At 38.0% G+C, this 14,033-nt stretch overlaps 1 protein-coding gene across 5 annotated transcripts in view; it reads right to left on the bottom strand.

The window, feature by feature from the left end:
- The window catches only part of LOC131164732 (DExH-box ATP-dependent RNA helicase DExH7, chloroplastic), a 162,191-nt gene that overhangs the window by 118,059 nt on the left and 30,099 nt on the right, over positions 1 to 14,033 (bottom strand). For all 5 annotated transcript variants that reach the window (XM_058122161.1, XM_058122163.1, XM_058122162.1 and 2 more), the window contains 2 exons: positions 6,688 to 6,788; positions 1,087 to 1,144 (listed from right to left, as the gene is read on the bottom strand). In XM_058122161.1, coding sequence (XP_057978144.1) covers positions 1,087 to 1,144; positions 6,688 to 6,788 — 159 coding nt within the window. The remainder of the gene's footprint in view (positions 1 to 1,086; positions 1,145 to 6,687; positions 6,789 to 14,033) is intronic.

The following is a 14,033-nucleotide window of genomic DNA, read 5'->3' as shown; positions in this document are numbered from 1 at the left end:
CCCTCTTCAAGATAAGGAGCCCAGGATTCTGTTTACAAGTGCTCTTTTCCATGTTAATGACATCAGAGAGCCCTTTCTAAATACGAGTCTCCTGGCCTAATCCTCAGCATCGAAGATTACTTGATTGTTCCGCGTATGTTACATCTGAAGATTAGGCAGCTTACTACTGAACCTTTAAGCCAGCAATTTTTTAAATACCACACTGAGGGCTGGGGGTCTGGATGGGGTTGAGGTTCGGGTCGGGATCGGGATCAGGATTGAGGTTGGGTCAAGGAATATATAATTTTAGAAACATATTATCAACACAAGTAAAAGATGAGGGGTGGAATAGACCTACCATACGTATTATGGTGTCGGGATCGGGATAGGGATTGGGGTTGGGTCAAGGAATACATAATTTTAGAAATATATTATCAACACAAGTAAAAGATGAGGGGTGGAATAGACCTACCATACATATTACGGTTCGGGTCGGGATTGGGATCGGGATTGGGGTTGGGTCAAGGAATATATAATTTTAGAAACATATTATCAACACAAGTAAAAGATGAGGGGTGGAATAGACCTACCATACGTATTACTTAAAAGTCTAAAAATACATCATTTCTTTCCTGCTATCTGTTCTCTCTCAAAAAATCTAAACCCCATTCCTACATTTAGTTCATTCAAATTTGACCAAGGATGTTGCCGTAGCACAAGAGAGAGGCAAAAGTAAAAACCAACATGGACTTAACAGGAACGGCAAGGAGGGAGACCAATGGCTACAAAATAACGGCATGTAGAGTCAAGAAGAAGTGAAGTCATGCGAGCATATAGCTAAAAACAAACAATTGAGATATGAATATACTGACCATAGCTAACAGGTGGTTTAAACAGTTATTGACTGCCACACTATTAGATGAGTAGATGATAAATATGGAAGAAAGTAGAACTGGTACTAATAAACATCAGCAGAAAGTAACACAGGCTAGTCAATTTAGAATAAAGCCACACCACAATAATATTACTCAATAATCAAAACAGATAAAATTGCAAAGCATCGAAATAGAATAAGGGGAAAATTTTGAATCAGAAAGGCAGGCATACTGCAATTTTCCTCAGAAGAATGCCTGTTGTGCAGAATAGAAGCTTCGTTTTCTCATTCCTAAAGCAAGACATTAAGAAAAAAAATAACTATTAGAAAAATATTATTTTCATAATTAGGGGCATCCATTAAAAAAAACAAGAGTTAATACAACAAGAGAAATGAGAAATAAACACAAGGAGAACAAGGGCTTCTCCAACAACTCAAAATACCAACCTAAAGGAAGGAAAAAGTAGCTAAACTTATAAAATAGTTCTAGTGCAGTAAAGCCACCAAATATATCTGCAAATCATCAAGAGAATCACCCCTAAAGAGGCCATTTGCGGACTAGCATAGAAATGCAAAAAAATAAATCACTGTCCACTATTGAGCAAATAATTATATGCAACACCACCCCCAGAAACTCCAGCATTTCTCTCAAATCAAATACACCAAAGAGATACAATATTCACAATCAGTGTACATAAAATAGAACTACATACATCGGGGAAAGATAAAAGCACAATTTACTAGCCTGCAAAAGTTCTCGTGTAAACTGCTTTTCTGCAACAAAATGTATTGTGTTCCCAGCAATGAATCAAGAGCAGCCAAAATAGAAAACATATGAATATTTTCAAAGTGTGAAATAAAACTATTTCATAAAATTGACAGAACAAAACAGCACAAAATTCAATCAGTGAATCAATTTTAGTATTACGTTGTGTTGAATACATCAAAGAAAATACAACAAAACCACAAGAGCCAGAGCACATGGGTCTTTTTAGTGTATCAAGAATGGAGGAGAGATTACAACAAAAAAAGAGGACAAATCCTCAAGAAGAAAAAAAAAACAAATCAAAAAACCAGATAATCCCTGTTTTCAAGCTTCACATCATAATAACACTGCAGGTTTGATAATTCCCATGGACTCCACTTGATGTAGGTATTTGGATGGATCATTTTGACCCAATTTGGAGACCAATTTCAAAGAATAGGGTCCAAATATTGTTGGGTCCCTAAAAAACGAGCTTAGTTAATTAATAGTTTATTATGTGTGTTTAGTTAGCTTGCATAAGAATTATGTGCCTTGGGAGCAGTTTATGATATTTGTGTATTTTAGGGGTAGGCTTGCAATTTCATGTATCTTTAGGAGTATATGGGTAATTTCTTGCATTATTGGCTTTCTTATAAATAGTGTGTGAAGAAAAGCCATGTAAGAGGTGATTATTGTTGAATTTGAATTGAAAGTAAAAGTGTGATTTTTCCAATGCATCTCCCTTTTTTTCCAATGCATCTCCCTTCCTCCTTTCCCCACTCCTTCTCCTCAATCTCTCCCAAACTATCTGTTGCCTGTAGTTACATGATGCTGTCTAGCATCACCACTGCGTCTTTCTTCAATCCCTGCCCAAACAAACTCAGTTGGCCTCCACGATCAGACAGCTATACCCCCATCTTCTCCAGCAATTATTGAGCTTCTTAGTCCTTCAATTCATCACGTACACACAAGTAGGCAAAACTCCGTCCTAGCATTGCTGCTCTTTACCCATTTCAAGATCCTTAAAGATAGGAAAACCCTCCAAACCTTCCATCTGTGATGGAAGCACACAAAATCATGATCGTCATTTGTTTAATAAATCATATTTAATTGATTTATGAATTTTATTCATAGTAACCAAATATGTTTAATACACATCATATTACAACTATTCCATGTCATACACAACATATATGTATTTGATTTGTAATATGTTAGTACTAAAAATTAAATTATTATGTCTGTCAACCACTTTTGAAGTTTCACAAAAATATCCCACGGTCTAATACTAATTTCAATCATTTTTTCAAATTGATATCAAAATCAAAATTTCTGTCGAAATTTTTGTACATTTGAATCTTTGAAATTTTAGTCAAAATTGAAATTTAAGACCTTGCATACAATAAATGCCCAAGTAAATAAGAAGAATAAGAAACAACCATATTGTTCCCTGAACCAATCAGGATGCAAAATCACCATCATGATTAAACTGACTAGCATCATCACTATCAATATCCAACACATCACCCCATCTTTTTTGCTCTTTCTCATTGCTAACCCTCTCGTTTATATCCCCTTACAGACTGCTCAGAGATTCCACAATGCACAGCTTCTTAAGCCCTTTTCTTGATTTTTTTAATAAAAATGAAGACATATTGAGAGATAAATTACAGCACAGGGGAGGACACAAGAACTTCAAAAAGAAAAAAAAAATAATAATTCTAAAAAAGCAAAAATATAAATAAAAAATATAAACTAACATAATCAACCTAAAAACCCTCTTTAAACCCTTCCATTGAATACTTCAAACTAGCTAATTCCCTCTGACCCTTCTTTGTCTCAGTTCAACCACCATCTAGCTGAATTTCTTTTCCTCCACAATGAGACACTAAACATAATATCCAACAAATGTTGAGCTTGTAGATCCTTACATGGGTAGGCTAATATCCAACAAATGTTGAGCTTGTAGATCCTTACATGGGTAGGCAAGATGCCATCCTTATCCATTTGCTTTGATTCCATAGATTACATACCATATTACCACCATTTTCAGAAAATGCAAACCTCTCAAATCCTTGGATTGAAGGTGATGGCATACATTAAATCTCCAACCATATAAGATGAGTCAGAAGCACAACCATATTATTCCTGAATCTTGTCCAAAAGCAAATCTACATCACAACCAAAATCACTAAAGCCAACACTATCGCTGTCCGAGACATCCCCCCAATTCTTTTCTTTCTTGCTAATGCTAATCCTTTCCCTTCTATCACCCTTCTGAACAACTGGCTCTTCCACTATACCTAAGCTTCCTCCTAAATCTCTCCTTAGAACATTTATCTCACTTGAATTAACTAGCTTATCTTTAAACTTTTTAGCTCATTTCAACATCCATCTGCACAGCATTCCAACAACCATAAACCTTTTGACCTCCAAACTCATCAAAAATAGCTTCCTCATTAATAGATTCCAACCCCGCCCCCCGCCCCCCCTCTTTCCTTCCTAACATCATTATTCCCTGTGAATATTCTCACATTTCTTTTTAGAACCTTCCCCAACCCCATCATCCACTGCAGAAGGCCCACTGAAGGTCCTCTCATATGCAGGAATTTATTTTCCCATTAAAGTAACATACCATCCACCAAACATCTGGAATTGAGACAAACCTTTCTTCTATCACTTCTTTCCCTCTACTCCTTCCAATATTGTCACTCACTTCATTCTAGAGCACCTAGCTTTTGCTTTGAAGAGGAATCAAATACAGAACCTCTTGAGTGAGACATTGAGCTTGGATCAAAAAAGATAATTAAGTTTGAATTCCATTCCTCTTGGGCTTTGCAAAAAGGAGTTGGGGCCTGCCCATTTTGTTGGCCCAAATTTTTAATAATTGAGCCCCTTAACTCTTCATAAACATGGCCCGTTTTGTCATCTCCAAACCTATTATAAGCTTGGTTAAAGGATTAGCCCAGCAGAGAATTAATAGAATCCCCTCCCCTTCCCACCTACATGCAGCACATCTCCTAAACAATTACCAAAATCTAGCCACCTCTAAACCCCACACAACTTATGTTGAGACCCTAGCATCTTGCCTGTAGCAGGCTAAAACTAAGGCTGAATCTCGGTTTCTCCATGTGACAAAATCCCTCAATATTCAACTTGCAATTTCCCCCCACAAATAACACAATAATTCTCAATCTCTTTTGTTTTGACATAATTCGAAGCGTTATAGAGATAATTTTATTCCCCCTCAGCATCCTTTTTAACCGACACAACTTGGCTCCACAAGTGCATAGCACTTCTCTTTCCAACTCCTTTGCCACCATCGCCACAAAGAGAGACCTAACCAATGCACTAAACTCCTCCAAAAAAACCTGAGAACCTCTTTCCTTTCCAACCATGCCTTGACTCCAAAAAACTCCCAATCTATGTTGTAAAAATCCCATTCAATATCTCACACTTTCAACACAATAAATTTGAAAACCCCTACCTGAACTACCAAGGGACAATGAAAAATTGACAACAAATGGCAAACTAATTAGCAACAATTAACAACAACCTCACCCACCTCCACCTATTATGCACCTTGTTGTTTTCAATGACAAACACAGAGAAGGCCATCCTCATTTTAAATAATCTCATATATGGTCTTCCCTTCAATTTGCATTGATCAAACCCCTTTGACTCATGATCCATCAGAGGGAGAGACAGCAAGGGAAAGAATTGATGGTTAGGGCATGTTTCACAAGACAAAGAGAGTGAGATTGCATCATGCCATAACTAATTTTCTGATAGAGTTCATTGAGAGAACTAATTTTTTTCTAAAATCCTTTTTATTCTCCCATCAAAATCACCTCTCTTGGGCTCTAAAGCTTTTTCCCATTTCGGACCAGCTTTCCTTACTGGTAACCTTATTAATTTCCCTAAATAGCCTCACACACCCTTCTTGTCCCATAGTCAAGCCCCTCCCCCCCCCCCCCCCCACCACCACCTCAAAATATAAAATAAATAAACAAATATATCCCCCCACCATTTTCCAACAGAAACAAGCATCAGCTAGTCTGCCACACTCGCCTGAACCATTGCTACGCCCTTGAATCTGCCTTGCAGCATGTACTTCTTCCTTAACCCTAATATGCAAAGAGGATGTACTTGGATTCTTCTTCACCAACTGAGAAACATGCATAGGGCTTCCCAACCCCTACAATACCCTCATTCTTTTTGCTATACCCACTCTTGGACCCAAGATTCCCCTTTCGTTAGTACTATTATGGTGCATAAAATATCCAAAGCATATCATCAAGCATTGCAAATCAGGACTTGATCATTAGCTTCTTTATTTCTTTGCAGTCTGCATGCAGTCTCACCTTGGTGTGAATAATTATACTTAAATAAAACCTTTCCTCGGTAGTTGTGAAGCTAGATTTTGCAATTCTTCATGTTCTTTGGACACATTCACCAGTGTATTACCTAGAAAGCATATAAACTTTTATTAGAATATTAACCTGTAAGCATTCATCAGTGGACTAACTTTAGCTTTATATATTTGACAATTGAATTCAAATTATCCCCCCCAAATTTTTTTTCTTGGGTAGCCTTGGGAAATATTTACAGCAGAGCAGCCTCACAACTTACAACCACCATCTCTGATCTTCTTAAAAATTTATGTAGCATCCAAGTTTCCCCATCATCTGATTGCTAATCATGGTCAAGCATAAGTTTCCAAATGATGGCCATGACCACATGGCTGTAACTATCATTACTACTCTTCAAAATTAAGAAAACTCAACAGTGCAAAATAATCTTGCCTCCCAATAACGTTCTATCCTTAGCTTAGTTACCTGGAAAGAGGACAACAAGGACAAAAAGGAATTCAGAATAATCAACTCGTAACCAGAATAAATATCAAACTAGCACACAAATAATCAGATTGACAAATAATAAAAGCACAAAACTCAATCTATCAATGCAAAGTAAGAATTCAACCAGGGGCTAGTATCAAAATGAAATGTTATCAATATGAAACATTGGCTGTGCATGTTATCCCAACAGAATAAATTCAAAATTTATAGGAAAACAAGAGCATGATCACCTGGCACTATCAAGACGAACTTGATAACCAACGAGAGAACCATCCAAACCAGGTGAGGGTTCACAGCGCTCATGAGCAACTCTCTCAGCCACAGAAATAGCCTATAGAATACAACAACACTATATTGTAATAGCCAAGGACCTTTCAACATATTTTATTCACAGAACATATACAAAGGCATAATGTAACAGCAATGCTAATTTTGTTATTGTCAAATAAGTTGTTCATGGACAAAAACACATCATCTAAATTCTTTTTTATAAACAAAGAAATGTAATGGACGAGAAAATAAGAAACAACAGAAAAGGAAAAATAAAACGATGAGAATAAGAAGTCCTCTCTTTACAAAAGAAAACCAGCTCCAGAATCCCAGGGAAAAACAAAAACAACTCAATGAAGCAGAACCAACCTATACCGCATAAGTCAGAGAAACATGACGAAAGAAAAGACTTGCTGACACCCACAGTGACGCAAGATAAAGCAATCTACTCTGAAGCAAATTGTTAGTAGTAGCTACCTTCGAAATTCTAGCATTCCTCTCCAACTAAACACACCATATAATAGCCACAACAATGCACCGCCACCAACTTTTTTCGATAATTTCCTTTGCCAAAGCCCCCGAAACTTTAAGCCCAGGTGAAAAGGGGCCTGATGACTTGAGAGAAGAAGCTGTAGGTATTTCAGAAGTCCAGGAGGTTAACACAGACAGCAGAGGCTACGGACATGACAGAACTGGAAATTTGTCAGAATTCTCTAAATTTATCTCTGCTAGAAGAAAGAATGGTTTGGGTTGTGGCTTTTTTGGGAACCAAAAGGAAGGAGATAATACTGGTAGAAATACCAAAAATCTGAAGGAAGCTGCAGAGTCTTTGCAAAATTGTTAAGACATGGCAGCTCATAAAAACTCTCAGATTATTCAAAATTCTTTTCCTTTTAGTTTAAGTAAGCAAGTGGAAGGCATTCCTGCTGATTTTTGACAGTCTACCCCAAGACTTAAGAGACTCCAAATCCTATTAGGCAAGTCATTTACACTCTGAAGGCTGCATTGAAAGTCTCTGATCAGCGGAGACCGGATGAGGAGGAGCCTGGAGAGAGATTATCAATACAGTCAGAAGATGATGATATTGTGTCTGAATCAGATAGGGTCATGTAGTTGGATCAACTGATGACAGATGTTTTTGGCAATGAAATTTTTTCTCCCTCACATCCTCAGGATAAAATGGAGACATTTGAGTACTGTAATTTGTTTGATCAACATGCGGAGGGAGATAATGATCCTATCAGTTCCACTGAAGAAGCACAGGTTGGTATGCACTATTTGAAGAATGACGTCAACTGGGTAGATAGCCTGATTGAGGCAGTGACTCTGGCTACTGTTCCTACTCATGAATGTTGTCCCATTGGCTCCTTAATCCAGCACTCGAAATTGAGTCTGGTAGGTTGGAGCAAGAGCACAAAAAGGAGAATCTAATGAACTCTATTCCCAATCAGGTATTCAACCTATTTCTATTAAACCTTTTATCTACTGATATTTCTTAATGCCAAAGGGAGGTCTTTAATGAGAGTGAAGTATTGGCTATAAGTTCGGTGGGTGAGAGAGACAACCATGAGACTTCAGGCCTTTTTTCAGAGGGGATGAGTTCTAGGATAGTCAGTCCTCGAGGTAAAGATCATAGGGTGGTTGTATCCCCTAAAACTTATGAAAAGGAAGGAAAAGAGGGTCCAGAAAGAGTTAAATAAATTAGCAACTTCTGTTAACTATGGGGGCAAGTAAAGTCAAGATTTTGAGGGGGCGGGGGTTTAAATTGGTTAAATTATGAAGTTAATTACTTTGAATGTGAGGGGTCTAGAAAGTGTTAGGAATAGGAGCTTTATTAAGGAGTTTTTAACCAGAAACTCAATTAATATCGTTCTCCTAAATGAAATTACACTTGAAAAAATAGACAGGGTGTTGATTAGGAGTGATTGGGAAGGTAGATTTAAGGATTGGGAATTGGGAGTACTCACCTTCTCAAGGAGCTGCTGGTGGTATTATTAGTCTGTGGGACTCTCGTTGTTTCTCTAGAGTTGCTATTCTATTAATTACTTTCTCGCGGAGCCGCTGGCGTTATTATTATTCTGTGCACTCTCATTGTTTCTCTAAAGTTGATAGTTTATTAAGTTTCTTTTCTTTATCTTCGTTGTTAGAAATTAGAGGCAGGAGTCAGGGTGCTTTTCTTCAGCCCATGGTCCCCCTAGGCCTGCTCTTGTATCTGTTCTTAGGAGCGAGTTGTGTGTAGTGTTTGGTTTTTGTTCTCCTAGGTAGATTTGAGGGCTAATTTTAATGCAGTAAGATTTCAAGGGGAAAGTAAAAGGGGAGGTAGGTTTACCTCGAGCATGCAAAATTAGAACAGATTCATCATGAACAGTGGACAGAGAGATATACCTATGGACAATTCTTCTTTCTCTGTCTGTCGGTGGAGGTAGATCAATGGCTAGTTATCTAGATAGATTCTTGTTTTAGCAGTAACTAATCTTTCCCAAATATCTTTATCTACACCAGCGTCAGACCACTTCCCCATTTGTTCAAATCTAGCAATGTAAGTGGGGTCCTACCCCATTTAGAGAATATGCAAATAGATCATAAATCTTTTCATTCTTTGGTTAAAGATTACTGGGATGAGGTGTCTGTTAGAGGTTGGGAGGGTTTTATAATTATGAAAAAACTCAAAACATTTAAAAGGAATTTTGAAGAAGTGGAATTTGGAAGTTTTAGGAGATAATAGGAGTAGGAAATCTAACATTTTGCTGAGATGTTTTTTTCTGGATAGAAAAAAGGACGGTGAAATTTTAAGAGAAATGGGGGAAGCAAAGCGGGTTTCATTGAAAAATGAGCTGGGAGGTGGAGTAATTTTTAGGGAGATGATGAGTTGGAGGAAAAAGACTAAACATAAACCAGTAAGATATTGTGATTTTAATACTATGTTCCATAGGCTGGTTGATGGTAAGATGAGGAAAAATTTGGTGACAGAATTGGTGTCGAGAGAAGTAGGCTCTTATGATCCTCAACTGACTGCGAATGGGATAACTGAATTTTTTTTCCAATTTATTTACAGAAGACATAAAGGAATGATATTTAGACACGCAAAGGTTCGAAAGGCCTTTTTAGAAGATTGAAGTTGGGAATGTAGTGTTGGGATGAATAGGAATAAGGGCTTGGGTCCAAATTGTTTCAGGATTATTGGGATGCAGTAAGGCATCTGTTGAAGAACTTTAATGAATTCTATTTTAATGGAGTCATTTGCAAAAGCATTAATCTACTTGCATTACTTTAGTGCATAAAAACGATCAGGCTTAAAGTGCTTTTATTTGGGGAAGGCATCGTGGATGATATTTTGGAGGCTAATAAAGTAGAGGAGGATATTCATAGGAGGAATAAAAAAGGGGTTTATATTTAAGTTCAATTTTGAAAAGGCATATGATAGGGTTAAGTTGGTTAACTGGAATTTCTTCAATAAAATCTTTCCAAAAAAGGGTTCTGGGGAGAGGTGGCAGGGTGAGATGAGGGCTGCCTGTAATTCTTTCTACTCAGTCATTATAAATGAGGAGCCCCAGTGATTGAGAGCTTCAAGAGGGTTAGACAAGGGGATCCTTTGTCACCTTTTCTGTTTTTTTCTAGTTGTTGATACTCTGAGCAGGTTGATTGATAGGCCTGCGGATAGAGGATATGTGAAGGGGATTTGTGCAGGTAGTGAAGAGATGTTTGTGCCTCATCTTCAGTATGCGAATGATACTACTTTTTTTCTAGGATGATCAAACAATCTTTCCTGAATATTCTCAAAATTCTACAATATTTTAAGAAGGTTTCAGGTATAAAAGTAAATTAGGGTATGAGTGAGGCTGCTACTATTAACCTTAGTAGTGCCAGGCCCTCGGAGTTAGCTTCCTTAGCTGGGTGTGGTGCTCTTGAGTAGCCCTTGCCTTATTTAGGAGTTCCCTGGGGGGAGTAATCCAAGGTCTGTTGGGTTTTGGTATGCAGTACTGTAGATGGTATCATGATTGGATGGGTGGAAAGGTGCTTTATTTTCTCTAGGTGGTCATATCACTCTTATCCACACTTTTCTATCTTGTATGTTTCTCTTTATTTTCTTTTTTTTCCATGTTTCAGAATTCCAATGCGTGTGGATAGGAATTGAGAAAGTAATGAGGGGCTGCGTGTGGTCGGGAGTAAAGAGAAGAGAGATCATTTGGTTAGTTGAGAGGATGTGTATAGATCTAAGGTGAAGGGAAGTTTGGGTCTCGGATATTTGGTGCCAAAAAACACTGCCTTCTTGGGTAAATGACTGCGGAATTTTCCTTTGCAAGAAGACTCTTCGGGCATAAAGCTATGGAAAGTAAACTTGGCTTACCTCCTAATGGGTGGGATACTAATTGGGCTTTACGATGTTCAATACAGAGTCCTTAGAAAGGTGTTGCTTGGGTTTATCCTTTGACTATTCCTTCTATAAAATATGTTGCGGGAAATGGGTCTCAGGTACTCTTTTGGGAAGATGTTTGGGTAGGGAATTTTATGCTTTCCAATTCATTCTCTCATTTATGTCGCCTTTCTTTTAGTGCATACTGCATAATAATGTCATTACTTCTTTAGTACAAATGGGACTGCATCGTCTTGGGATTTTCACTTCCATAGGCATCTAAATCATTGGGAGTTGGAAGAACTATCTTCGATGTTAATTATATTAGAAGGCTGTCATTTCTCATCTGAAAGGGATGGGAGTTGGGGGTTGGATTCCTTAGGTTTATATTCTTCAAAGTCTTTCTTTGAGCAGTTGACTAAATCTTTTAAATCATTTCTCCTTCATTGTATCATCCGGAAAACTAAGTCCCCTCTAAGATCAAGGTGATTGCCTAGTTGGCTGTTCCAAATAGAAATAACACCAACAATGCACTAGAGAATATCCCTCTGAAGGCATTACCTATAAATGTGTCTTTCTTGTGTTTTGATAGCTCAAAATCTGCTTCACATCTATTTTTGAGTTGCCCTTCCCTTGGGTGATCCAGGATGGCTCGGATTGTTGGGATGTGGTCAGAGTGGATTTAGCGTAGATTGTTAAGAAGTTTTTCTATAATGGTGTTCAAGCAAGAGTATTAATTCTGCTTTTGTTACTTTAGTGCCTAATAAGAGTAAATCTATTCATGTTGCTCATTTTCGACCTATTAGTCTGGTTACTAGGTTGTATAAGATTAACACTATGGTGCTTGTGATTAGGCTGAGGTTAGTAATAGGAAGTAGGTTCTCTCAGCCTCAGAATACTTTCGTGCGGAGCAGGCAGATTGTGGACGCAATTTTAGTGGCTAATGATGTTGTGGAGGACGTGCAGAAGAATAAAAGGAAGGGATTTGTGTTTAATTTGGATTTTAAAAAGGCTTATGATCAAGTCAGTTTGAAGTTCTTGGGTAGCATTTTGGAGAGGAAAAGTGTTGGGGTTAAATGGAGGACTTGGATGAGGTGCAGTTTTTAAAATGCTTCTGTTAAAGCTTGATATGATTGTTGGCCCACAACCTAACAGCTTAAGCTTTTATGTAAAGTGGTAATCTAACATGGTATCAGAGCTGGTTACTAGGAGGTCCTAGGTTCTAGTCTTGTTGCCCACGTTTATTGCTTATTTTTCAAGTATTATCTTATTCCCTATAACGGATGTTGTTTATAGTTTGTATATCTCTCCACGTGCTGTCGGGCTGCAAGTGCAGGGGAGTGTTAAAGCTTGATATACATCGTTGGCCCACAACCTAACAGCTTAAGCTTTTAGATAAAGTGGTAATCTAACAGCTTCTTTTTCCGTTCTTATCAATGAGAAGGCTAAATCATGGTCTACAGCTTCAAGGGATGTTACACAAGGAGATTTTTGTCACCATATTGTTTGTCATGGTTGTCGACAGATTGAGTAGATTGACAGATAGCAGTTAATAGAGGAGCTGTGAAAGAGGGTTATAGTGTCTCATCTTTAGTTTACCAATTACACGATCTTCGTCTTAGAGGATCATGGGTAGTCTTTTTTGAATGTCGCACTTTTTTAGCACGCTTCTAGTTTAAAAGAGAATTTTGGGAAAAGTGGGATTACTAGTATTAATCCAGGAGATGCTAGTCTTTACAGTTGGCTTCTTTAGCAGGGTGTGCTACCCCAGACTGGCCTTTGATGTACATACGGGTTCTGTTGGGTGGTAACCATAGGTGTGTGGAATCTGCTCTTTTGGTATAGAAGGTGGCAAAGGGTCTGGATGAGACGAAGGGTGCCCTTTTTATTTAGGTGATAAGGCAACTCTTATACACGCGTCTTTCTAGTACACCACTTTATCTTTTTCCTATTTTGAAGTTCCAATTGGGGTGGCTACATTTTCTTTGGTCTGGTGTTAGGGAGAAGAAAGATCATTCGGTTAGACGGGAGATGGTGTGTAGGACCAAAAAAAAGGAGGGGATTTGGGTCTTGGGAAATTGGTGCCAAAAAACATTGACTTGACGAGTAAATGGTGAAAAAAGTAAAAAGGGATTCCCTAGGCCACAAGGCTCCCCACTTTGCGAAGATAGGGGGAGGGTACATCACAGTTTATGCAGCCTTACCCCTGCTTTCATGAAGGGATGCTGTTTCATTGGAACCTAGAAGCAACGGGTCACAAAGAAGCAACCTTGCCACTGATCCAAGGCTAACCATCACCTAGGCATAAAGTAATAAAAGTAAATTTGACATACAAAGAAATGGATGGGATACTAATGTAGGTCTTAGATCTTCTTTTGAGAGTCCTTGGAGATTTATACCTTAGCTTTACCCACATTTTATTAATAGGCTAGTACCAAACTTGAGGTGGGTTATAGGATATGCATTCATTTTCAGGGAGACCCTTGGGTGGAAGATTTAGCTCTCTTCACCCTCTTTCCTTATTTGTATCATCTTTCTTCTTTACATAATGGGCCTGTTTCTTCCTTTTTGCATTCTAATGAGGAGATTTTTCATGGGATTTTCATTTCCACAGATGTTTGAATGACAGAGAGGTGGAGGAGCCTGCATCTTTGTTGAGTTGGTTGGAGGGTTGCTCTCTTTCCAATGGGGAGGATGTAAGGAAGTGAGTGATGGAGTATTCAGGAGAATTTTCTAGCCATTCTTTCTTTTTGAGTTCTCAACCCAAGAGAACATGTCTCTTTCTTTCTTTCATATAATTTGGAAGGCCAAAGTTCCCTCTAAAATTAAGGTTTTTATTTCGTAAGTTGTCCTTTTATTTGGTTGGTTGTTCTTAATAGAGTAGGAGGCCTTCTAAGGCATCATCTCTGGATCCTTCGATAGTTCTGAATCTTCCTCTCATTTGTTTATGAT

The sequence above is a fragment of the Malania oleifera genome, chromosome 9 (assembly GCF_029873635.1).
Source record: "Malania oleifera isolate guangnan ecotype guangnan chromosome 9, ASM2987363v1, whole genome shotgun sequence".
Lineage (NCBI taxonomy): Eukaryota > Viridiplantae > Streptophyta > Magnoliopsida > Santalales > Ximeniaceae > Malania > Malania oleifera.
This window is presented reverse-complemented; position numbering and strand designations above follow the sequence as displayed.